Below are 24877 nucleotides of genomic sequence, written 5' to 3'. Positions count from 1 at the left end.
AAGTCTACACCGTGACGACCGTCCGTCTAAGTAGTCGATAAGAGAACTCTCACGCGACCGTGAGACACTTTGAATGGTAAAAAATTTCGTCCTATTAAAGGACGCGCATACATTACCGCGAACGACGTGTTTTTCTTTTTTGCGCGTCGAGTCGCGTTATCCGTCCTTTCGGATAAACGATAATTCGATATAGCGAGCTACTCGGTTCGGTTCGGTTCGGTTTGGTTCGAGCGGAGATAACACGCCGAGTCTATAGGCGAAACAGAGGAACGATCGAATAGAAAACAGAACGTACGTTTCACGAGACCGTTGTTTGTCGAAAAATTATTGAATTATACGTAAATGTGGAGATACCCTCGGTTGAATAAATAATGAAACCGGTTCCCACCGGGGTGATATTTTTCTGCTTCTGAAACTGGTCCACATGGTTATTCGCGATATTTATGTAACTGGCGCCTGCCGAGACACCCCATTGCCCTAATGTTACCGGATAAACCAACAAACATGCAAATATTATTTTACGCGTGTCCACGCGCATATAGAGTGGATTGCTCCGGAAATTCTCCAAACATTTCGCTTCGATTCTGCCATTGTCGCGGGAAAATTGGGATATCGGGCGGGGGTTGTCGTTTAAATAAATAAACCTAAAAGCAAGTTTCCAATGCACAAACGGCATTCGTTTTAACGAGCGTGCTTCCGTCTGTTCGCTCCTCTCTCTCTCTCTCTCTTCTTCCCTTTCTCCTTTCCTCTCTGTGAACACGCGCAAAATTCCACGCGCGCCGAGGATTGTGTAAGCGGTTGCTCGCTCGCTTCGTATCGTTACGCGGAAAATCCCGCGAATTCCCGGGAAAAGCTTCGCCAGACGTTTGTCCTTACTTTCTCGTGGCTATTTTCACCCGTGATACATACACAGCGTTCCGCTGTACGACGCTTGCCGTAAAAAGCTTCTTCAAGTTTCGTTCGCCGCTACCATGAGATTATCGGCGGTCTATCCGATCAAATTTGGTCGAGCGAATGTGAAAATACAATGGCAAATTCCAAGATAGATTTTCAAAATCTGCGCATTGTCAGTTTCAATTCGAGTTTTACCAATATATTTACGACAGTAGCGTTTCGTTGGAGCGTCGAGAAAATTTTTACGACGTTTCGTGCGAAACACGTTCTGTAGACTCCCACTTAACGGGGATCAGATTATGGGGACCGAACGTGTCCGTAGGTAGACGAATGATCGATCTGAAAATAAAAGAAAACGATATACATGTAGTTAATATGTATAGCAATTATTATCTAATTGGATGAAAAAGAAGGATCCCGGAACGATATCCGGTGACGATAATTTTTCTGCCAGTCAACCGGATAACCGAGAGTATAATGTAATATATTAGGAAAGTGTTTCCACGTTCAAGCGTTCGGAAACTTTACGATCGATCGTATGGTACTCTTTCGGTAGACGAAGGGATAACGTCAGCTTCGATATTTAGGTGGCACGGCATTTCTCCAATTAATCCTCTTAAAATAAGATGGTAGTTTGTTGGAAATAATCTGTAACTATTCATAATGAATTTATGGTACCAATTAGGAAGTGAGGTTGGAGTCGCACGGTATAAGTCCGTTTTATGTCACGCCGGCGCAATAATTCTGGCATCTATTATTAGAACGTGTCGTAAAGGGGTACGCGCTGGGCCAGCTTGCCGGATCTTCTTTCTTTTTTTTCGAATCGAAATAAACGCGGCAGTAAAGGGCCGAATAAATAAATAAAACGCCCACCTTTAGCCAGTCAGTGCATCGAGATTTCGGATAGCGCGCGTCGACGCCAAAGCTCGCGGAACATTTACAACGAAAACAAACGGCGGGTGGTGCGCGTGGAGAAAAATCGAGGAGGGTACGACTCGTAAAAGTCTCGGTGAAGTCGTAAAAACTGCACCCGACCGGCGCTCAAGCCGTAACGCGATGCAACGACGAGTTACGAGTTACGACTTCGACGATATCCGCGGCCTTTCCGACCAGTTTCGTCTTCACTTTCACTCTTAGCCTAATGAAAGAAAGAAGAGATTTCGTAGAAGCGAAACGATACGGCGAAACCAGCTCGGTAATTCTTGCTTCCCGTTCTTTCTTCCATCGGGAACTTTAACCTTTCTCCGTTTACTTGGCGCAGCATTTCTCTGCCGTCTTGCATTTGTCCGCGCAAGAGTGTACGTCGAGTCGTGAAAATCCGTAGGATGCGCCAGGTTTGAGAGAGCCGTTGTGCGTTTCGACTTCCGCCTCGACCGATCGCCTCCTTCTCGCCCTACTTGTTTATATCGCGTCGTTTCCAATTTTCCTCGTTTCACTCCTCTCGGCGTGTCCCGGTCTTTGCTTTTATAACTAGCGATATCGCGGTCGCCCGTACCAGCTGTTTCTCGATACACGTTAAAAGTAACTTTTACAGCACCCGTGGGATCAACGCGAACACGCGCCCATCCCTGTATTTGTGACCAGAGGCAATTCAGACCACGTATACGCGATCACTCCCGGATGACTCGGTCTATTTTCGAAATTCCATCCCCCCGGCCAACCCTAAAGTGCAGTCTCGTGTAGCGCAACGCGTTACAATTACTTTCCTTTTTCGCCGCGCGTTGCTTCTTCCTTGAGAAAAGGCAGCGTCGAAAAAATAATCGGCGAACGAGAATCGCGTACACGCGGTGGCCTCTCTCGTATTCTCGTCGGGTTTCCGTTCCCTCCTCTTCGTTCTTCGTAGCCGCGGGCCAGTTCGTCGTTGGATCCCGCTGCTTGCTTCAAATATTTGCAATTTGGACATTCGTTTTTTTATTCTCGCGTTTCGTATCTAAATATTTTAGCAGGCCAGTAAATATCGCGAGCCTTTAAAACGCGTTCCACCGGCATTCTCGATTCGGCCCGCTGCGCGCATTTTTAATTTATCTGCCAACATCTGCCGCTTATAATGCCTCGGACTTGGAAGCGTGCTCTGCCGTAAAAACAAAAAGGTGCGTCTCAATTTATATGCTCATCCTTATTTCACCCAAGTTCCTGCCGGAGTAACCGCAGAGCCGACGAAATGAAAACGAGTTTGGTGCTTTACAAGTCCGCTACTTCGGGTGTCTCGTAGGAATTTTAAAAGGGCCGATTTGTCATAGTTTCCGGCATCCTGTGTAAGGGTACATCGTGGAGCGGCGCTCCTTAATTGGGAGACGACTAGATGGCAGGCGAACGAGCTAACAGTTTTAAAGGATCAAGCGTGGGAGAGAGAGAAAGAGACGGGCTGGTTTATTTTTCCAGTAATTAAAAATTCGAACATCTCGCCGGGTTCGGTTACTATTCCCAGAGCTCGATTAATTATCGCCTCGAGTGCCTTTCATTGTCAGGATCATTCATTCGTGGAGCCCATTACGAGGTAGAGCCGAAAAAGGGAAGGACGAGGAGAAGAAGGGCCTGGTGCAAAAAGGGCGACTCGAAAGGTCTTCTCTCGCACCTTCTACTTGTCGTAAGGCACGGTCGGCGTTCGCTCGAACGTGACCGTAGACGCGAAATTCTGCAAAAAAGGCTGTTGGCTGCTTGCATTTAATTTCCTCCGAAGGTTGCATTCGATTCTGCTTTAACAACTACCACCTATCCAGGCTGTACCGTTAATTCCGTTGATTTTTTGCTCGCGGAATAGGTATCCCTCGACGACTGTACGATTGTTCAAACGATTGTCCAAATCGAAGGTACGCTTTGTTTATTTTCGCGTTTCGGCGAATCCACGCTCTTTACCGAGCTTCCTTCGTAAGTGAAACGCGCTGTTCGATCGACGAAACGTTCAGAAATCTCGAGAACGTCGATCAACGACGTTTTGATCGGCTATGCCTCTCACCCTTCTTCCCGGCATCGATTTTTCTCCGCGATCGTTCCTGTTCGCGCGTCGAAGTCTCTAGGTTTGGCGCGTGGCGCGTATCCTTCGGCAAGAGCCGAAACGCGGCCTATTTTTCGCGCCGCACGAGAGCCAAGTAGGAGAAATTCCAGCGCGCGAATAGCGGAGATTTTCAGCGACGCATTATCGGGCCGTGCGCCGCCACGAAACGAGAAGGGAGAGCGCGAGGAAAAAGCATCGGTCGTAGAAGGAAAGAAAAGAGGCTGGCGTATTTCGAGTGTCCGTGCATTAGCGGGACTCTGGCACGCTGGAGTATATCATTAAATATGAGAGCCGCTGAGTCGGGAGCAGCTCGATCGTTTCTTTTTTCGTTTCCTCATCCTCCGACCCTCCCCAGTCCACCTTTCTTCTTTATCCTCCTTCCTTCGACCTTTTCTCTTTCTTGCTCTCGTTCGCACGCTCTCGCTCTCGCGTCTCTGGCGTTCCAGCATCTCTTGGAACGGCACTTGGCATCTCCTTTCCTCTTGGCGTTGCTCTCTCTCTCTCTCTCTCTTTTCCACCTTCTCTTGGTTCCTCTCCCTCTCCCTCGAGCCCCGACTTAGGTGTACCTGAATTCTCGAGGTCTCTTTCTTCTGTCGCGCGGGTCTCTTCTTCCCTCGACCTCTCTTTCTTCCTCTATCGGCGTCTCTCGTAATTGGCGTGACATGCTCTCTCGGTCCTTCGTTCTACGGTCGACTCCGCAGGAGAAACGCAGCGTGCAGACGACGGACTCTCTCTCCGAGTTACGTCCTTCGTCCTCGAGGCCTCCGCGATGCTCCCGCGACGCAAGGTTGCCGCTGTTTCCGTCGATCTCGAATTATGGATTTCCAGGCGCCTCTCTCTTTCTCTACCCGTGATCGAATACGTAAAAGAGGTGGAAATCACGGACCAGCCCAAGTAGATGGAAAAACTTTGCAAATGAATTCCGTCTTTGTGTTTCAAAGTTTCAGCCGATGAACTCAGGGCGCGAGCTCTAGATGCTAACTGCTTCTCCCGTCTTCCCTCTCCTTTTCTTTTCTCGTTAGCGGCTGCATTTATACGATGATCGCCTAGTCGATTGAAACGTCGAGCAACTTTTTCGTCGCCATTGCAGCACCCCCCCGCCTCTATGTGTCGAATCTGTGTAGAATTTTTAAGCCGCTCGTTAAAACCGCCGTTTACTCGCTGCAAGATCATTTACTTTGCATGGAAACGCTTATTGGCGATTGTCTCGACTTTCCATCGTTTCCTTCGCTCGTTATTTTCATCTCTCGAAAGCCGCATTCGCTGAATTTTTCAGAGTTCTTAAGAATCAGTCGTCTTAGGTGCAACGTCGAAGACTTTGGCGAATGAGATCTTATCTTTCGAACCGTCCTTGATCGCTTTCTTAACGCAACAATTTAAATACCCCTTAAATACCCCTTAATACGACTTGCACGTGGAATTCTTAACGAATCGCTGCTGGCCATTAATGGGATATTTGGAAAGGATTTCGAAGGAAACCGTCGATTATTTTACGCGTATATTACGGCGTGAGAGAGTCGAACCGGACTCGGCTGTCGTGGCCTCGTTTTCAACTGTAAATTATTACTGACGCGTTCGCGCTATTTCCAAGTTTTACTCACCGTGCCGTTTCTATGTATCGGGACGCTTTATCCGCAGCTTTTAACCGCGTACGAAAGCGCAACTTGGGCCTGATTATTCGAAAGCTGTTCCCAGACGCGACGAAACTCGGTAATACGCGCTGATGCATCCCGGTTGATTGGTGCACCGGCAGTGATCGTTGCATTTCCGATAATTGCGTGATCGATCCTTCGGATTCTCCCCTCTCGCGCTCTCTCTCTCTCTCTCTCTCGGTTTCGGATTCCTCCTCGTCCTTTTTTCGGCTCCTCGACGAGGAAATATCGGAACCGATAGCTCATCCGACGTGAATTACGCCTCGTTGGTCGCTCGACATTATTTAAGCGGCTGAGTTGCGCGGTTATAACCGCACACCCTTTCCTTCCCTCTCTTCTCGTCGTTTCCCTTCTACGCTCTACGTCTACTTCCACTCGTGCCGCCAATTTTTTTTTTTCTCGTTTTATCGCTCACCGACACCGTAGGACCGATGGTCGCGTATATACGATCGGACGCAAATCGATGCCAATCGACAGAACGGGAGAGAGAGAGAGAGAGAGAGAGAGAAAAGAAAAAAAGGAATCAGACGCCTCGATAAACTCGGGAAAACCTGCCCGTTCGAAGCGAGATACTCGCGCCCCTCTTTCTCTGCTCGCTGCTTATCCTCTTCCTCGTTCCCTCCGTCACGGTTCAATCGTTTTACCGGAAAAATGCTTTCCAGGCTCGTGTAGATGCTATTAAATTGCACGGCAGACGAATAGAAGGCGAACGGCGATCGTTGGGTTCGAAATTCGTGGTGAAAAATTTATTAGGACGTCTTCGGGACTCTTGCGACCGTCGGACGAGTTCCGGAGGCGCGGGCATTTTTCATTGGCGCGACAGAGAAAAGGATTACGTGGGAATTCGGTCGGTCTTGGTCTTGAGTGGAATCGAGACCGAAGAACCAATGGTGGATATGGTGATTGAAGGGTTGAAATCCCTGGAGCCGGGAAGACGCGCGAAGTAGACGGTAATCTCTCTTCCGGTCTCGAGATTATAACGAATGTCCTCCGCTCCAATGACAGCTTTATCCCGATAAAATATCGCCCCATTAGAATTAATACGAAGTTTTTCTGGCTTGGAGATACGGGGAGCCCCGGAAAAGGAAAGGATCTCGTTAATCGTTTTTTACCGCGTTGCTTTTTATCCTACACGAAACCGCGTGTTCGCGAGGAAAAACTCTTTCTGCCGGCAGATTAAGCCAGAAATTTACTGGCTTCCATGCGAGCAGAGCCCACGATCGTTCGAACGCAACGCGTTCTCGGTGCGACCATTCGAAATCGAGCGTGAAACGCTGGAACCGTAGCCTTTCCTCCCTGACGAGCCGGTAATCGCCATCGTCATCAGTCGTGCGGCGAACGCGAAGGAGGAGGAGGAGGAGGTGTGTATCAGCTGTTGCTTTCGTCTCCGGCCTCTCTCCTGTGCGTCTGCTCCTCGTCTTCGTCTTCGTCTTCGTCTTCGTCTCCGTTCAGCGTGCATCGCGGCCCCGGCTCCAGGTCATTAAGAATCCATTAAGAGTTTTCCAAACTCGGGAAACTAAATATAAACTAGCAGCCGCGAGGCTGGCAGGTGGCGTCTCGAGCACAGACGGTCCATACGGCAAAAGGGGAACGAGCTCGTGTTGGCGGCCTCCGCGATGGGATGCGATGGCGTCGAGACGCTGATGGAAGCATCGTAATTCCGACCACGTATGTTTCGTACACCGCGTCTTCTCCCGCTGTCTACGTGTTTTTCCAGAAAATGACATAACGCGCACCATGTTATAGTTATTAGATCGAGATGAATACGCGGAAACGACCCTGATGAGATTACGTGTCCCCGAATACAACTATGAAAATTATATCCACAAAGTACACGCCGTGTATATCAGCGACTTGAAAAAAAGATACGCAGCTCGCGTTATGATCGTCGACAGACTCGACCGGAATAACGATCAAGTCCGTATAGGCGGAGCACCGTCTCGCCGAAAAACGAAACGATCGTTCGTTTGTTCGGTACGTGTACCGATGCCACGCGTTTCCAATCGCTTGGAATTTCTACGCGAGTTTCCTAAACCTCCGATGACTTTTGGATACGTCGAGATCGTTTCGAGTCGAACGACCGAACGATAGATAGTCGGAGCGATCAGGATCCTCTGACGTCTTGTTTGAGAAACGACGAATCGATGACGAGTGAAAGTTTGCCTCCATCGGAACATGTTCGACGCGCAATCTTGCCGGCAACGGTATCTTATCTAGCTGGAGGTGAAAGTCTTCCCGGGTCTACGCTTAATTGAAAAGCAAAAGGCCTTCAAAAGCAATCGCTGTAGGAGATCCTTCTACGATCGCTTTACGCCTGACACATTCTCGCCAACGTGTATTCTCTCCTTCTCATTCCCGGAGGATTAATCATCTATTCACGAGCGTGCAACGGCTTTGTCCTTCGGCGACAAAGTGTTGCCTGTATTCTCACAATTGTCGACCTAGAAACAACCACCGCCGGTCTACGGTATATCAGGATGCGCTCGTCTCTCAAGAATTCCACCTCGTCGTATTTTTCTTTCGCGATTTTCTAGGCTTCGCGCCCGTAGCGGCGTATCTACCGCGAGTCGCTCGATAAAGAGCGATTGTTTTCAACTATGCGTATTCGAATGGGAAGAAACGATCAACCGGAACGATTTGTAGGCCTCATCGGGTGAAAAGTGTTTAAAAAGAAAACGCCAGCGTGTAGCAACGTTGTCACCGAGGATGGTGCACAGGTTCTTCTTTGTCTCCGTTCGATCGCACTCGGCCCCTCCGTTCGTTCGCCTTGGTGCCCCACGCCGGAAACGCGTCGGTAGATTCCACGAGAAACTATGGAATATGCGGGGAAATAGGCAAGTCCGGGGACGGTGGTTTTTGCGAGGCAATCGTCGAGAGATAAATTGCTACGGGGGAGCAGGCGAAGGAGGAAGAGAAGAAAGAGGCGGAGTATGTATATGGTGTCAGGTGCGTGCCACCTAAAGCGACGTAGGCCAACTTGACCTCGACGTAACCATTACCGGAGAGTGTACGACTAATGAACGGTTGCTCGTTAATGGGACGATTCCCCCATTGTGGATCGGTGGTCGAGAGCGGGCCGTTGCATGGGGCTGCGGGCGGAAACCCCATGCTGCCTTTGCTTCCTCTGGGATGAGTTTGACGTACGGATAGTCCGTGGGAGCCCCTTTACGATTCACCAATCTCTGTGTTCCCTCTGTCGCTTCGTGGACACTTGGGTGTCGTTTGCTGAAAACATCCTCCGATCGTTGCCGAACGATCTCGTTGTTGCTCTGCCGTCTGGCGCTCGTCCACGAGATCGTTGAAGGGTGCTCGTTTCGAGGTGTACGTATTTATCTGGTGGCCATCGCGGTAGATCGAGATAGTTGGTTGGCCGATCGTCGAAAACGTAAGCGTCATTATCGTTCTCTCTGCCCTTTGTTTCATCCGGGTGCCCCGGTTCAATTTTGCCGCGCATATTTGCACAAAGTTGCTTTATCGACCGCGGGCTTTGAGAAGTTCCTACTGTCGCCGCTATTCGAAATGAATTTTTATTGAAAAACGAGAATACGAACGGGCATTTGCATCGCTGTTTCATCGCCGGCTGTATTAAAATTCAGCGAGTCGAACTGGCGAGTCCCTTTGTCAATGGCGGGGGCAGGGGCAGGGGCAGGGGCAGGGGCAGCGTCAGGGGGTGGGCTATCGCGTAGAAAATTCATCCGGAGAAATATTCCGTATTCGATCGAGTTTTTAAAAAAATGCGATGCTCGAATAGACGATTGCTGCGTTTAAGGAGATTATTGCAAAGATTATCCGGACGATCTCGATCCCTACACGGAACCTCCGGCCCCTTTGTAATTCTCTCGGGCGACATAGCTGCCATCGTCGATCTCCTGGGAAAGCGAGAAGAAGAAGGCACACAGGGACGGCGGAGGGTTGAAAATATCCGGCGTCTCGCCTCTATACGACAGCAGCTCGGAGGTCGGGCTATCCTCGTTTAGAAAGAGAGCGATGTATCTATGCGGTCAACGAAATACATCCTGAATCCCAAAGGGATTCCGGGAAAACATGGAGCGCAGGGATCGCTCCATATGTCACGGGACGACGCTACCCTAATGTCAGAACGCTACCGCTCTGTTGCGTCTGATCTGCGCAAAAATGCAGGAACATGTAGGATGCTGAACGTGTACACAGGGACACGCGAAAGTCCGACGTGGGCAAAGAAAAAGACGGATGAGATAATCCGGAAACGATGACTGGAATTCCAGAACGAATAGCTGTAGCTTGCCTTTTCCACGAGATTCTTTTTCACCGACTTGGACGACAACGAAAGAACGAAGAAGAGGAGAAGGACAAGAAATTTGATGGTTTCTGCGGCAGGAATAATTTGGATCGCGCGACTGTTGCGGTAGACGAGGTTGATAACGGTCGGGGGTGGAAAACAGAAATACCGTCTGTTGGAAAATAATTTCGTTTCGAGCAACTGCGACGACAGAGGACGAGACGAGACCGACAAAAGCTCGAAACTTTCCAGTCGAGAACTTTCGTTTGCCTGTACTTATTGGATAAAGTAAGTACGCCTCGCTTCGTGGAAGCAAACGCGCGTAGACAACCTGCGCTCTCCTACTTGATCCTTTGTTAGATGCAATTTAACTTTAAACATTAACATTCCTGGTAATTAAAAAGCGCGGGATAGACTCGCTTTATCGACGGGATGACGAGCTCCGCCGGTAAACTTTAGGAGAAGTTGATGGAGAGATTCCGTTTACGTTTATAGTGGCCTTTGCTATATACCTATGTAGTTAAACATATAGGGTGTCTTTTAGCTGCTGTAATATAGAAACAGGAACGGCGGATGAGTCTGTAGAAGGAAATTCTGTTTCTCGGCGCTCGATAACATACCAAATCGCCGAAAACGCTTTTCGTCGTAAAAATTGACTACAAATTTTTGTTTGTAATCCACCAATCTCAATTCGATCGAATTTTTTAGATTTACGCATATTTCGACGTATTTCGTCGCGTAGAATAAGTGTTCCATCTTGTTTGACAGAGGCCGAAACATATCAAAGGACGCTTCTTATATCTACTGGAATATCAGAGAAGCGGATAGCGTCTATCCAACTTTTTCCTGAGCCGGTATTATCGTTTCCGTAGTATTCTTCGTATTCTCGCTGTTTCCGCCAACTGCGTCCATCCTACTTGGAATGGAGACACACTGCTGGCAGATAATCTGTCGTGTGGCGATAAATATCCCTGAATAAATGGAATGGCCAGCTTCTAAAACATCAGGAATTTCAGTAATAAAGCAACGGAATAGGAAGCACGGAGAAGACAATTCCAGCGGTGCAAACAAATCTGGAAAAAACCAACAAGAAAGGAATTGTAGTTGTAAAAAAAAAGCTGCTCGTTCTCAAAAGGTGGAAAAAGGAACGGCAGCATTGAAAGAGAAAGCTGGAGAACGATAAAGGAAATAAAGCTGCGGAGATAAAACAAACACCAGCGAAGCACGAAAAAGGAATTGCAGCAGTAAAAAAGCAGCGCGGATCTAAAAAAGAATTCCAGCTATAAAAGGAATAGGGAAAGGACGCTAAAATCTCGGATTCCAGAAATCAAACAAACAACGCAAGAACGAAATTCGAGCAATAAAAACAGTGGCAGAGGGACACGAAAAATGGAATAAAGAGAAGCAATAAAAAAAAGATCACGACGCTGCGATACAACCCGAAAAAGTATCGATAAAAAAGAATTGTATCGGAAATGTTAAATAAAACACCGCCGATGGGTAAAAAGAAGGACAAGAAAGCGAGAAAATATTGAAACAAAGAACCGAGATTAATTCGATGGATGTTACGCGTTTGGCAGATTTCTACGATCTTGCTGTATCGGGAAGATTACTGTATCGTCTAAAGTAGCAACGCGTATAGATTTCGATGAGAAAAAAATTGATGGACGAACGATGACGGACGGTAGATTGGAGAAAGGAAAGGAGCGAGTTTCGCCGAGTTATCGTCTCTGGCGTTGTTCGCGCGTACGTCATTCGATGTTCTAAGAGGATTAAAATTCGATCTCGCTGGCGTCGTTATCGTTAGCCCCCTGGTATTATTAACGTTTAGCCGTTAAAAAACATCCGACCGGCGATAAACAGTTATAACGACGCGGTGCGAACTGCTCGGGGTGGTCCAGGGAGCTCGGTATTCGAGGAAGTTATCCGATCGTTCCAAATATAGTACAAAAGATCCGCGAGGTTGAATGCCGCGAGGAAAAAAGAAGGAAAAGAAGAAAGATAACTGGAGCGAGAGGAAACGAAAGCCATATGGCCCTCTCTCGACGCGGAGCGTGCCTATGTGGTGTCTAGGAAAGAAACGCGGTGGCTGTTCCGCGGAGGGAGGGAAGTTTGGGCAACCCTCCGTGAAATATGGAGCTGCTAGGCCTCGGCAAGGAAAGTTACGAGGCACGCGAGACTCTCCACCGAGAGCGTTATTGCCGCAAAAGACACGAGTATATCACCCACGCTATTCCTACCTTCTTCCTCCTCTCTTTTCCAATGGAAAACGCGTTCCCGGCATTTAACGCGACCCCGAAGCGCGAACGACCAACAGCTTATCGTCCAGATTAGGGACGTATAAATTACGACCGCTGTTACGAACGCCCGATTCCACGTTGCAACGACGTCGCTTTCTCTTCCTAGTTTTCCCTCTTTTCCCTCTTTTCCCTCTTTTTCCTCCTTTTCGAAATAGGGGGCAAAATCCTCCTAGCCACGAACGAATCACGAACCAGACCACTAATGGTCGAACTATTTTGACGCATGCGATCACTCTGCGACGCGTTTGTCACCGCGACAGGATAAGAGAAACGTGGATTACCATTAGCATATCACCTGCACCGGTGTAGTAGGTACTCTTTTTCTTTCGTTTCCTTTCCTTTCGTTTTCTTTCGTTTCGTTTCGTTTCTTTGGGAGGAGAGAGCCGGAGGTACACCGGCGAAAATTTGCTAACAGCATGTTCGTCGTACCGAACAAGTTTGTTCGCTTCCTTCCGAGATGAAAAAAGGGGGAGCAGGCCCACGAAACTTCTTAGGATCGCGTGACTGATCACTGATGGACTTGACAAGGGTAGAGGACGCCATTAGCTTTATCATCGACTCTGCAACTCGCGCGCAATATCCGTTAACTAGCTCGAAATTTCGCCTCTCCTTCCATTACGCGTTTTACCGTTACACCGAATTCTAATAGTTTGACAAATTTATCGCTTCTCTTTCTTTCTTCGCTCGATAGCAAAACCAGGATCGAGAGCCGACGCGAGAAAAACGAAGAAATCGCGGAAGGGAACAGGCGATTATCGAGGATTCTTTTCGTACAAGTCGTTAAGCGTCTACTTCCTGTGCGTGAACCCAACTATTTCGCAGCTACACGCGTTCGTGGCAAGTGCCGCGTGCACTGGCAATTTTCACTATCTCTGATAATCGCTGGATAGAGGGAGAAGGAGCGAGAAACGGGAAGTTTAATTTTCATGTAGTCGACCGATCGGGGAAAAGAAGGTGTTGCGCAACTGGTTCAAGTTCTTAAAAGGTATATATTTGCAAATACGTACGAGTCGATAGCTGGCAACGCTAACTAAAGGAAAACGAAACAAAAGAGGTCTCCAATCGATTACGCTGACTGCGCCTCGCGAGATTTGCTTAGCTCAAAGTTATAATTATCGTACGGCTCGATATAACGCTCCATCGGCTCTAATGGCTCGTACGTTCTTAATTAAGCTCGAAGGCAAATCGAACCTTCGTTTGGACTTGAGACTCGGTCGCTGCAGCTCGGTTCGCGCAGTTCGCGCAGTTCGCGCGACTTACTTTCACCTGGTGGAAACGACCGCGTGTACTCGCTTGCGAAATCATCGCGGTTCTCCGCATCGATAGCGAGCCTCTATTTCCACTCGCGAGAAGAAACGTATATAGCGATAATATACGGAATTATTGCACGAGCAAAACGCGCACGGCCATGTATCGTGGGAAATTTCGTGTTTCCGTTGATTAGTTGGCAACCTATGAACGTTTCACTGCCGCGATTGACCAGTCACGTAAAGCTATTGTTGCGGCGCACGCGTGTTCCAACCAATTGTCGTTTTCACGAACGACGCATCTCAAGACAGAGATACGCATACGCTCGTAAGAATCTACGAAAATATTCGAACGCTTCCAGAACACGTTTCACGAGTATGACGGGAGTATAATTCTATATATTAGACTCGACTATCGTAGTCGATAATATTCGTATCGACGGAATTCGAAGCAAATTGCTGTAAAGCGAGTTGCTGCAGCCGGCAAAGCGGTGCATTTTCGCGAGTGAAACAAAAATATAGAGAGCATTTGGGCGAAGCCGCGCGATCACAGCCACCGTCGACATTATCGTTTTTAATTACGGCCACCACTGGGAAAAAGGGAAGCCCCGAGGAGCGGCACGAATTACAGCTAGCGCCGAGACGTCAAAAAAATTCTATTATTCTCGATTCGCCGTCCTACTCGTTCCTTCTTAGGAAACGAGGCGAACTTGGAAGAAATAAGAGAAATACGAAGAACGGGCAACGTTCTATATTCAAAGGGTTGTTTTTTCAAATTCGTGCCACCGTCGACCAACCGCGGCAAAACCCGACAACAAGGTCTCGACGAAATCCTTGGAAAATAAATCTAACCACCGCGTTCTCTTTCTGCTTCTCCTTATCCGAACGACCTTCTTATTCTGTTCTTTTTTTCTTCTGCCCTGTTTCTCGTATTTGACCGAGATCTTCTTAAATTCATCGGAAATAGAATTTGTCTCGCAAACGTGTTTTGCGGTTTGCCATTCGCGACATCGAACAGCGACGAAAGAAAAAGTTAGGGCAGAAAAATACCGGGTTGGGTTGGCAGCGACGTGGCGCCCGCAGAGTTTCGGAAAAATAAAAGTAAGCGTCGTCCAGAGTGGCGATCGCCCAAGGTATAATAATTTCGCAGAACTTTCTCTCCTCCCTCATCTTTCGCTCTATATATTTTTCTTCCCGCTCGTCCCCGAACTATACGTCTTTCCTTTGTTACGTTTACGAGTCTCCTCGGATCCGAAGTAAAATCTCCACCCTGTGCCACGCTTCCATCCTCCCCTGTTCTTCGCTCCACCTCTTTCCCCCGCCCCTTCCTTGCTTACCGTTCGTCTCTACACAGTGCAGCCGTGAAATAAATCCGTATATTCCGGAGGGTCTTAAATTCAACCGGAAATAGAATTTGTCCCGAGGCGGTCGCGGAAGCCAATGGCACGAGGAGAGGCCCGCAAAGAAACTCGAGGAAACTCGAAGAAATCGAGAGGCAGAGAAAAAGCAGAGCCCATCCGGGGAACCCGTAAGGTCGCGCGAACCGTGTCCAAGGAGGAAAGAGTAGGAGAAATGGGAGAAATAGGAGAAATAGGAAGGTTGCACGCGTTGTCTTTCTTTCCGGAACGTCATCGCCGAGAGAAAGAAATACCAGGGGGCTGAAACGAGTCTGGCAGGATTCACGATCGGGGGTCGAATCCGTTGTATTTTACGAGGAAGCGTAAACGGGTAAACGAGATGACCTCGCGTAGCGATGAAGCGCCATAGAGGATACGAAAGAGTCAAGATTTCAGGACGAAAGTTTCAAATATCGATGGTTACGTCTCTCGTTCGTCCGTTTCACCCTGGTAAAAGTTCAAAGGACGTTTTATAATACTCTCGGCGAGAACGTCGAGAAGAAGTGCTCGTTAGAAGCAGCGGCGAACGTCGTGTAGCCTACGGTTGCACCTGTTCGAGTACTATTAGAGACGGCTTAAAATTTTCACGAACCTCTCGAGCGGCAGGCTTCTCTCGGCTGCCGAAATCTGCAATTTGGCGGGATCCATCGTAAGCAGGTACTTGGAAAGAAAGTGTACGTTGCAAGAGAATAGAAAAAGAACGAGGCCTTTGCACGCTGAAGAAGGTGGCCAACCACCTCCGGAGTAGGCGAGACCCCGCTCCGCAGACGAGATCCTCCTCGTCGCGTTTACATCTGCTCCGAAGGAAGGAAAAGTAACGGAGAGAAAAAAGAAAACAGGGGAAAAATGGGAAATCGTGGCTTATCAAAGGAAGGCTAGATACTCACCACCCCCCGTGAAAACTGCCGCGCTCCTCGCAGGCTTCGCGCTCCTTCTCGAGCGCGGTCTTCTCCTCGTCTCTCTCGAGACGCTGAGCTGTTTTCGGCAATTGCTACTGGGTCTTGTCAAAAAGTTGAAAGAGAGAGGCTGTTGAAAAGAGGCACTACGGGTTTCTAGCCCGGCCGTGGCTGGCAAGGACGACGAGAAGAGAGTATAGAGGGCGAGAGAAGAGAGAGCGAACGAGAACGAGAGGTGGAGGAGGAGGAGGAGGAGGACATCTTAAATTTTTTACGAGGCCACTCGTGAGCAATGGCAACGGAAGAAGGCGGCAAGCACCACCGCGTAGACCTAGGAGGCGCTGTGCACAGCTACCAGCAGCGTTTCACCGAAGTCTGCAATTTCGCGGATGCATCTTGGCTGGTCTGGCTAGAGCAAGAGAACGCGAGGGAAGGAGGAGAAGGTCTTTGCCCGCTTTAGAAGAACTCCTAAAGCGCGCCTTCTACCTCCCCTTCTCCCTCGGCCCACCTTCCCACTCTCTACTATATTTTAGTACTCTAGAATTTCGTGCTTCCTCCAGTCCTCTGCCCAACCCTCGCCACCTCTTCGTTTTCGAACCCCCGACTCTTCTATACGAACCTCTCTATCTCCTCTTTCCTCCGTTCCCTTCTCTTCTTTGCTCTTCTTTATTCTTCTTTCCTCCCGTCTTTTGCATCCCTTCTATTCGCTTCTCTTTCCTCCTCTCTTTTCCCTTGTTCGTCTCTTTCCGTCGAAGAATAGCAGCGAGACGCCGTGCCGGCCAGACCTTGCGGCCTACCAGAGCGAACGAGATCAACTGGGAGCGAAACCTTGGTCGAACGAAGACGCTCGATCTCTCTCGGTCGCGCGTTCTGTCTCGCGGTTCTACGTGTGCCCGAGAGAGGCGAGAGAGACGGATAAACGCATGGTATTGATCCTGAAACCCCTTGCTCCTCGTCCCATCCTAGCTAGCACCCCTTCCGCTACATCGACGAACCCCAAAGTTGCGTTCACACACACACACACACACACACACGCGCGCGCGCTATTACTCACTCACTCGCTCGCCACTCTTCCTACCCTTTTCTTCCTGCTTTCGGCATTTCCTCCCTTTAGACTCGGCTAGATGACGGGTGCAACGAGTTACGCGAATTTCACCGAGCTTGGATGCGTGTTCAAGGTTGACCTTGAACTTGAAGTTACTCTCCAACCATGTATGCACCGCGCTTTTGTCGCGCGGACGTTTCTCCTTTCCCACTTGCCCCTTTTTCCACGCGCATTTCGATCTCGCGTGAACCAGCTTTTATGCCGGTAGTCGTCCCGCTTCGATAACGATGGATACGCGTTATTATCGCGCGGACGAGATCGTCACGAGGAAAGAAAAGTACTACCGACGATAGACGGAGGTGTTGGACAAATTTTCACAGTGTTCGGCCACTCGGGACTTTTCTCGCTTTCTTTCCTCAGCAAAATTTGCTGCTCGTACGAAACAGCTTTTATTCCGGTAGTTATTCGATTCGAAGAACGATCGACACGCTCGAGCGTAGTAAGAGATCGTTACGAAGAAACGAAATAATAGTCGGCGATGCTAGAAGATAGAGGTCTTGGCCAAAGCTTGGCGAACTTGGAACACGCGGTCGTCCATATGCCGCGTATCGCGTCATTTGGCACGCTCCGAGAAATATCGGAGAAACAATGATCCCTGCAGAGTCATCGGACTTAACGGTACAGGTGCCAAACGGCCGTCGATCGTGGTCGTTAACGGACGAATCGGGGCCTCGGGCCAATATTCGGTAGTCGATTTTCACGAGTCGTCGAAAACGTTCGATCGTACGGTGGGACGAGGGACGAACGATCGGTCACGTTTGCCACAAAAGAAGCTCGTTTCCACTCGATGAATCTGTGTATACGAGGGGGTACGAGTTTATTCGACTTTATTCGGTGTCGAGCGAGGGTGGAAGACTACTCTACTTGCAGCAGCCGGATGAAAGTAAACCACTCGGTAAAGCCGCGCAAGAGCGTCTCCAAAGTTTCCCGTTTGGCTCGAGGTTTAACTCGATCGAAGCCGCCTGTCGTTTCTAACCTTCGAAACGAAACTTTCCTACAGCGATCGGTTTTCGACATTTTCCACGACGATCGTTCGCCACCAAAGAAATTTATCGTCGGTCCGCCTTCTTTTATGTTTCGTATAAACGAAATCCTGTTTCGTGGTGTTAGCACCAAGTCACATTTTCCATATCTTACGCGGAAGAAATTTCCAAAAGTGCCGCGTTACCGAAATTCTCTTTTTATTTGATGTTGGACGCGCGATAAACAAATCGCTGGCTTTCGAACGCCTGGCTTTTACGTGTTTTGGCGCAGAACGTTCTTGCGCGTTGTAGTATCGTCAAACGCTACTCGCAGCTTTGCGCTCTTCTCTAGCGTCTAAGTAAAAGATGGCGTAAAAGCGCAACGTCCGTTCGAAAGCAGGTTCCATAAATTTGTAAACTTTTAGCGAACCAGTGCGCCATTTAAAACCACCGAAGTAAGAAACAAAGAGACAAAAAGAGTCAGATACGAGGGATGGAAAGCGTATAAAACGGTATCCCACTAGTTAGACGGACTCGATCGTCGCGACCGCGGAGCACAGCCAAAAAACGACCGTGCCGTTGTTTCCATTTAGGGATGTCATTAGAGTCGCGCGCTTCGTATCTCGACGAAAGGAGATGGAAATAGAGTCAGCGGTCCGTGTTCGGTCGGTGGAGATATCAGAAAGAAGGTGGTAGAAGGGTAGAAACGACCGAATGGGGAAGGATATTTCGCGGATTTTAATTAATGCGGTTCATCTTTGTTTCTTTCAGACGAGCCAGCCCGTGGAGCGTGGAGCGCGCGTCTATGAGAAAATTCAGGCGTTGACGGGAAGAAGAGACGAAAACCAGGAGGAGGAGAAAAATACAAAAAAAAAAAAAAAAGAAGAAAAGACAGAGAGGCAGAGGAAAGAGGAAATGCGACGAATCTCGGCTGGTCGTTAAGGGAAGCTGCCTTTTATAAGTGAGAGGAAAGGGGGGCGGGGGGGAAATCGAACGGGATATTCGCGGCAGTCGTGCAAGAACGGCACCTGACTACTTGCGGTACGATCGCGAGCGGTAAATGCGGCCAAGTCCACGTCCGTCGTGTGTTTCGTGCAACCGAGAGCCTACTAATCGCGAAAAACCCCAGATCTACAACGAGCTTTCAACGAGCGGCCTAATCGCTGTTAATGGCATAGAAGGTATTGGGTGGCGATCGTTTCTTTTTTCAAGAGAGAAGGAGGAAGAAAGTCGACCGGCGAGTACAGCGAGCGACAGTAACTCGTGGACGGACAATAACGAAGAGGAGGGTGAAGAGGAAGAAGGGGTGGTGCGCGCTTTATTCGAGAAGCGAAGCTACTTTTCGGAAGGGTAAGAAACGCCGGTGGGCTGCACGGCACATCTGGAAGGGTTGCACGACCTGGAGCAGGAGCAAGAGGAAGAGGAGGCAGGAGGAGGAGGAGGTGGAGGAGGAGAAGAAGGAGGTGGTTGTAGCGTCGAAGCTGGAGGAGTCGGGAGGCTACGAGGGTGGTTGCACGTCGTCGTCGCGTGACGTGCGGAAAGAGCAGACGAAGCGTGGAGGAGGCATGAGGAGGAGAGAGTGACGACGCTGCCGGTGCTGCAGCCTCGCACAGATCGTGAGAGGACCGGCGGCCCCACGGTGGGGCTACGATAAGAATGGCCCCCTTCAATATGGCGGGCGTAGCAGGCCTTCTAGCCACCTGCGCCGCCGCTGCTGCTTCCGCTGCCCACCTTCTGCCGTTGCTGCTGTTGCTGATCTGCCCGCGAGGGACCCACGCGGAACAAGGTAACCCTCTGTTCTTCCCTTCTCTTCTCTTCTCTTCTCTTCTCTTCTCTTCTTTTCTCTTCCTTTCTATACAGGTTGATCCAAAGACGTATCATCGCAGAGTACACTCGAGAAAAGTTGGTAACGCGTGCGAAAAGTTCCGAGTTCCGATTTATTTTTGCGATCGGTAGAATTTTGCATTATCTTCTTGTACCAGAACTAGGGTGGCTCGAAACTTTTGTTGTTTCTCGCTTTCTTTGGCAAAATTGACGGGTGGTTTAAACGACGAGAAAATCAACGGTACGAACTTATCGAACGACCGAAATTATCGTAGTAGAGGTAAATTGCTAAAAACAGAGATTTAAAAACGATTAATAGCCATTTTGTTGTTCGATATTTTTCGATACGTCGGTTGAATCACCCTGTACAAACTGTACTTTGCTCTATCTAAGGATCATAAAGTGAGATGATAGTCTAGGACGACACCTCGGGACACGATACGCGAATGCGATTGCTACTTCCTTCTGTATACTTAGCTAGATGCATCGATTAAGTTGTACGCCTGCCGTCGGACCTACCCCTCTCTCTATCGGGAATGATTGCGATAGAAAGTCTCTGACGATACAACGCACTGGTGTTTGAAATCGTTTTATGGACGACATAATTACTAGCTTCCTCGGAGAACTCCGAGATACGTTGTCTATTTTTTTTCTTCTTTTCGAAACGGCGACTAGTGGTCGACCGATAGATTCCTCGATACGACCACCGTCGATCGTTTGCTTGTAAATAAGTTAATTAACGTTGAAGCGACGGCAACTAATGGAATGTCGTTTATCCAGGAACACTATTTCTCGTCGTTGCTTCGACGCGCCTAAACGGTGTCACTTCAGCGACTGTTCGTCGATCGGAATCTGTTCGAATCATCGGAAAGAAATTTTAGAAACGCGATTACCCTTTCGTAACGACGGTATGAGATTTTACCGTGTGGACGATACGAGAATCGACGCTTTACTACGCATCGTGCAGATTGGTCTAGCCTTTCCGTGGGTTTAGCGATTCGCGCAAATCGATATGCACCGATATGCACGTTCGGTTCTATCGAAGATGCAGGGAATCGAGCTGCTGCGAGAGAACTTGCCCCATGTTAGCCAAGACTACGTAGAATCCTCGAACGTACGCGACTTGATCGGTATTCTCGTAGGTGGCCTGGCGCAGCGATATTTACCGAGAACTCGATCGATATATATCCTGTCGGATATTCGTTCGACTCAACTCGGCGAAGCTCGAACTCGAAGACTGTGCCCCAAATTTTCCGCTCGATCGACCAAACGGGAAAATATGCGACGGTAACGATATTTTATAACGATAACAGCGCGTTCCTGTTTTAATCCTTTACGATTGACGATTCAAACCACGAAGACCCTTGGGATCGCTTTTAAACGATTCGAGTATGCCAAGTATGGACGTATCGTGATCTATAACCGCGGCAGAAATTTATTCGAGCGATAGGAACGAGGGCTTTTTAGGAAGGTTTCTCGGAGATGGCCGTGGTGAGCTATCCGGAACGTTTTCCATATTTATGCGGAAAGAAGCTGGCGCCGCAGGGTTTTCGATGGGTCCGTTTCTGCATCCCTTCATCCCTCTTTCGTCGGGAATAACGATAATTTCGTAATGTGGGCCAATCTTCCGAATTGCGGGATCGTTCGAGGTGCCGGTAGTTAGTGCTGCGGCATTAAAAGGGGATCATTTCGACGCGCTCTCTAGACAGGAAGGAAGGAGGCAAACGGTGGGCATATATAGACTCCTCTTCGAAATTGGCCGGCAAACTCGGCAGGGCCTGTTTACTCTACGTGAGCCGATTTCTAGATGAAGGGTCTTGGTGGCTTTTTCGATGCGCGCTGCGTTTCTTCTCGACACCGACCGCTAAGAAGACCGCGTCTCTCTTCCCACCGATAGATTCACGTCACGAACGTCCGTTACTGTTTTGAAAAACCCGGGCAACCGATATCGTCGAATTTTTTAACCTTTATCCGCGTTGAAAATCCATATCGGTTTCGCGACTTTACGACTACAAAACAGTATTTCGATATAAAGCGGTAAGAGACGCGAAGAACCTGTCGAGAGTCTAGTCAAAGCTGGCAAACGTTAAAACGAACGATATCTTTGATATTCCAACCACCTTCGTTACTTTAATATCGTAACAAACGAACAAAACCTGAATCTACTGTGTTATAAAAAGTGGACAATGCCAAGTTGTCCCCTCGTGGACCTGGAACGAAATCTCGATGGATTAATAAAAATTTCCGTCTTGGACGTGTATCGTTGTACGATTTTTGCGGAACGCCTGCGGTGGATTTCGTGGCTGAGTACTTCTGCGGCAAGTTTTGATACCGCGATCGCCCGGGAGTTTCCTCGCTGCGATGAGAACTTTGGGCGTTTAATGGAACTTGTCAAGAATACGCATCCCCGGTGGACCGTGTCCGCGCGATGGAGACGGCTAACTTGGTTTCCTTCGACCTGCGCGAAATCCGAGCTCCTTGTTACCCTTGCCTATTGGATATCTCGACTTCGTGCCTTGCTCTCCGGCTTCTCCCGTTATATCTCTGAATTTCATTCTTCGACCGGATCCCTGAAAGGTCGACTACTCGTATTACAGTATCCGCTGGTGGACTCGTAAACACCGAATCTCTTCGACGATAAACTTTGCGGCTAAGCGAATTTGTCGAGCCAGCAGCCTTCTAACCGATCTCACCGCAGACACTCTCCGCCAGACACGGAGCCGATTTTCGAGAGGAATCCGATGGAAACGCGAAATTAGTTTCGGTGCGCGAGATCTGGACGCAAAGTCGGAGTCTTTGGTTCCTTCTATGAAATCGGGCGAACCCTCGGAGGGTTCGAACGGTATAACACGGTGGCTGAAATTCGATTACTTTCTGGAACGACGAGCAAGCCACTCGGTGTTCCACGGTTCGTTCGCTACGTGGACACGCTTAGAGCTCTATTACTTTGTCCTTCCACCCTCGAATCTGTCCTTTCGATTTCCCTTTAACGGTGGACCGTAACGGCGCTCCACGAAACTGACAGATCGGATCGTCTAATACGATTCCGTCCTACTCGTTCCGTTCGTATACTCTGGTTATTCGACGGTCAAATAAAGACGAAAGTGCAACGTATCGTCCGCAAATTTGCCCGCGTATAGCATGTACCTGTGTTATCGTTTTCAAAGCACGAGACTCGTAGCCGACACTCGACGTTTCCCTCGACACGTTGAATCGCAAGTGGTCGGAAGCTCCAGTAGAGTTTCCTCGCACGTGCCGCCACCAGGAAGAAGCAGAAGTGGAAGAAGAAAAAGAAGAAGAAGAAGAAGAAGAAGAAGAAGCGTGGTAGTTTGGGAAAAAATTGGTCGAATGTGGCAAGAGTCGCGACGTGTCGCGGTCAGGGGTCCAACGGACGCAGAAGCCGGTGGATGGCGGGCACGGTGACGGCGCGAGCGGGAGCTGGTGCCGAAGCCGAAGCCGCGGCTGGAGCTGGAGCTGAAGCTGGAGCAGAAGCAGGAGCAACGGCAGGAGAAGTCTCGGGAGCAGGTCGAGCCACAAGGAGGCAGTCCTCTCTCGAACAAACCCGATTGCCTCCACGAAAAGGCAGAAAGACTCGTTCGAGCTGCGCCGAGCCTCTCCGCTGCTCCTTCCTCTTTCGGATCCCTCTTTCTCTCGATTCCCCCCGGCCCGGTCGGTCGGCCTCCTCTTCTCCTGCTTCGTCCCTGCCGGCTATATCCTCGTTTCTCTCTTATTCTTACTTCATCGGGGCCTTACGGTGAGTAAGAGACGCGGCAACGCCGCAGGAATGCCCGACCAGCCCACCGCGTGCATACCTGTACAGCCTACTACTCCGGTCCAGGTTCCAGCCGTGTACGAAGCCCGTGGCAGCATCCTATCGAGCTGACAAGGACGGACTGAAACTTGCCCCCTGCCGGTCGACCGACGAAGAGCCAGCCAGCAGGAACGCCGCAAAGAGAAAGCAAGACGGAGGAGAGCACGCTGGCTCTCCGATGCGTGTGCTGGCGCACCGTTTCTCTCCTTCTCTCCATCTTCCTTTCGCATTGGAGCGGACTTTGCGTGTGCTCCGTCTTCCTCCGTGTGTCTCTTCTCACGGGAGAACGCCGCGCCGTACGTAGCTACGTGTGCCCGTTGCTGGCTTCGTGTCCTTTTGTACGCGCCTATGGTGAGCGCGTTGCCGCGCGCGTCCATGCCCGCGGATCCGGCAACAGGAGCGACGAGGAGGACTTACGGTTTCGCCGGGTGTGTGCGTGCGTGTGCGTGCGTGCGCGCGCGAGGCAACGATCACACGGACGAATGTAGGCTACTCTCATTGACCGAGCCTCTGAGAGAAGTATCGCTGCCGAGGACCGAGATGGAAGCCGAGACAAAAGGAAGAAGGAGACGACAAGGAGTCGTGCGATCCGTGTTGGACGATCGAAACGATCGTTGGCGAGAAAACCGGCGCCTTCGGTTTACGCCGATTCTCCATCGAGTCCGCTGGAATTTTCGAAGCGATAGTACCGCAATCTTGTACAGTTACGTTAATCCAGAGGGAATCGAAACGTTTTGCAGACAGACTCGCTTGCTTTTTCCACGCGTCCCGCGTTTCGTACTTCCTTCCGCGATATCTCTCTCTTCCGCCTGACACACACACACACACACACACACACACACACACACTCGCTGTGATCCACGGACTCGATTTAAATTTTCGATATCTATCTCCGTGGCAGCGCAATATTCATCGTCGCATCGCCACCGGGTCACAAAGGTGCGGTATAACGGACCAGATTAAAAATCAATATTTCCCGCTGGAAACGCTTCGCTCGGGTCCGCGCCGCTCGGACATAACCACCGCGTCCTTTGCTTTTAATGCCAATCTTATTCGGTTTCGGGGCAGCAATAGCGATCAGTTTTCGCCGCAGCTGCCGCAATCGCTCCGCCGATAAAAGCGAGTCATCATCGGTGGTCCCTTTGCGAGCTCTGCTGATCCTCTTTCCGCGACAACTCGATCCACGGGGACAAATGGGTTCTTCAGCCGCGGAAAACGTCCGGAAAAAAAAGCCCAGCTAGACGTTCGAACAAACATCGTTCAACGAACCCCAAACGAATTCGAAATCCCAATATTTCCACGTATTGCTCAGCGCGGTTTAACTCTTTATCGTTGGATCGATCACGCGTCAGACTATCTCTCCGTTGTGCTCGGTATAGAGATCCGGTGAAAGTGCCGCTCCTTCGGCCAGTTTCTTACTTTTCCTACATCCGCGTCACATTCGATCTTGGTTCATCGTAGTTCGAGCCGAGGCTCGACGCTTTGACGAACGCGTCAATTCTTACGCTTTTGCAATAGCATAGAAATAATGTTTCT

General features: G+C 49.5%; 1 protein-coding gene across 19 annotated transcripts in view; it reads left to right on the top strand.

The window, feature by feature from the left end:
* Positions 1-24877, top strand: part of LOC126923099 (ephrin type-B receptor 1-B) — a 93380-nt gene that overhangs the window by 11899 nt on the left and 56604 nt on the right. For all 19 annotated transcript variants that reach the window (XM_050736182.1, XM_050736169.1, XM_050736180.1 and 16 more), the window contains exon 2: positions 18478-19492. In XM_050736182.1, the coding sequence (XP_050592139.1) occupies positions 19363-19492 (130 nt within the window). In that variant the 5' untranslated portion in view covers positions 18478-19362. The remainder of the gene's footprint in view (positions 1-18477; positions 19493-24877) is intronic.

This window comes from Bombus affinis, chromosome 13, assembly GCF_024516045.1.
Source record: "Bombus affinis isolate iyBomAffi1 chromosome 13, iyBomAffi1.2, whole genome shotgun sequence".
Classification (NCBI taxonomy): domain Eukaryota; kingdom Metazoa; phylum Arthropoda; class Insecta; order Hymenoptera; family Apidae; genus Bombus; species Bombus affinis.
This window is presented reverse-complemented; position numbering and strand designations above follow the sequence as displayed.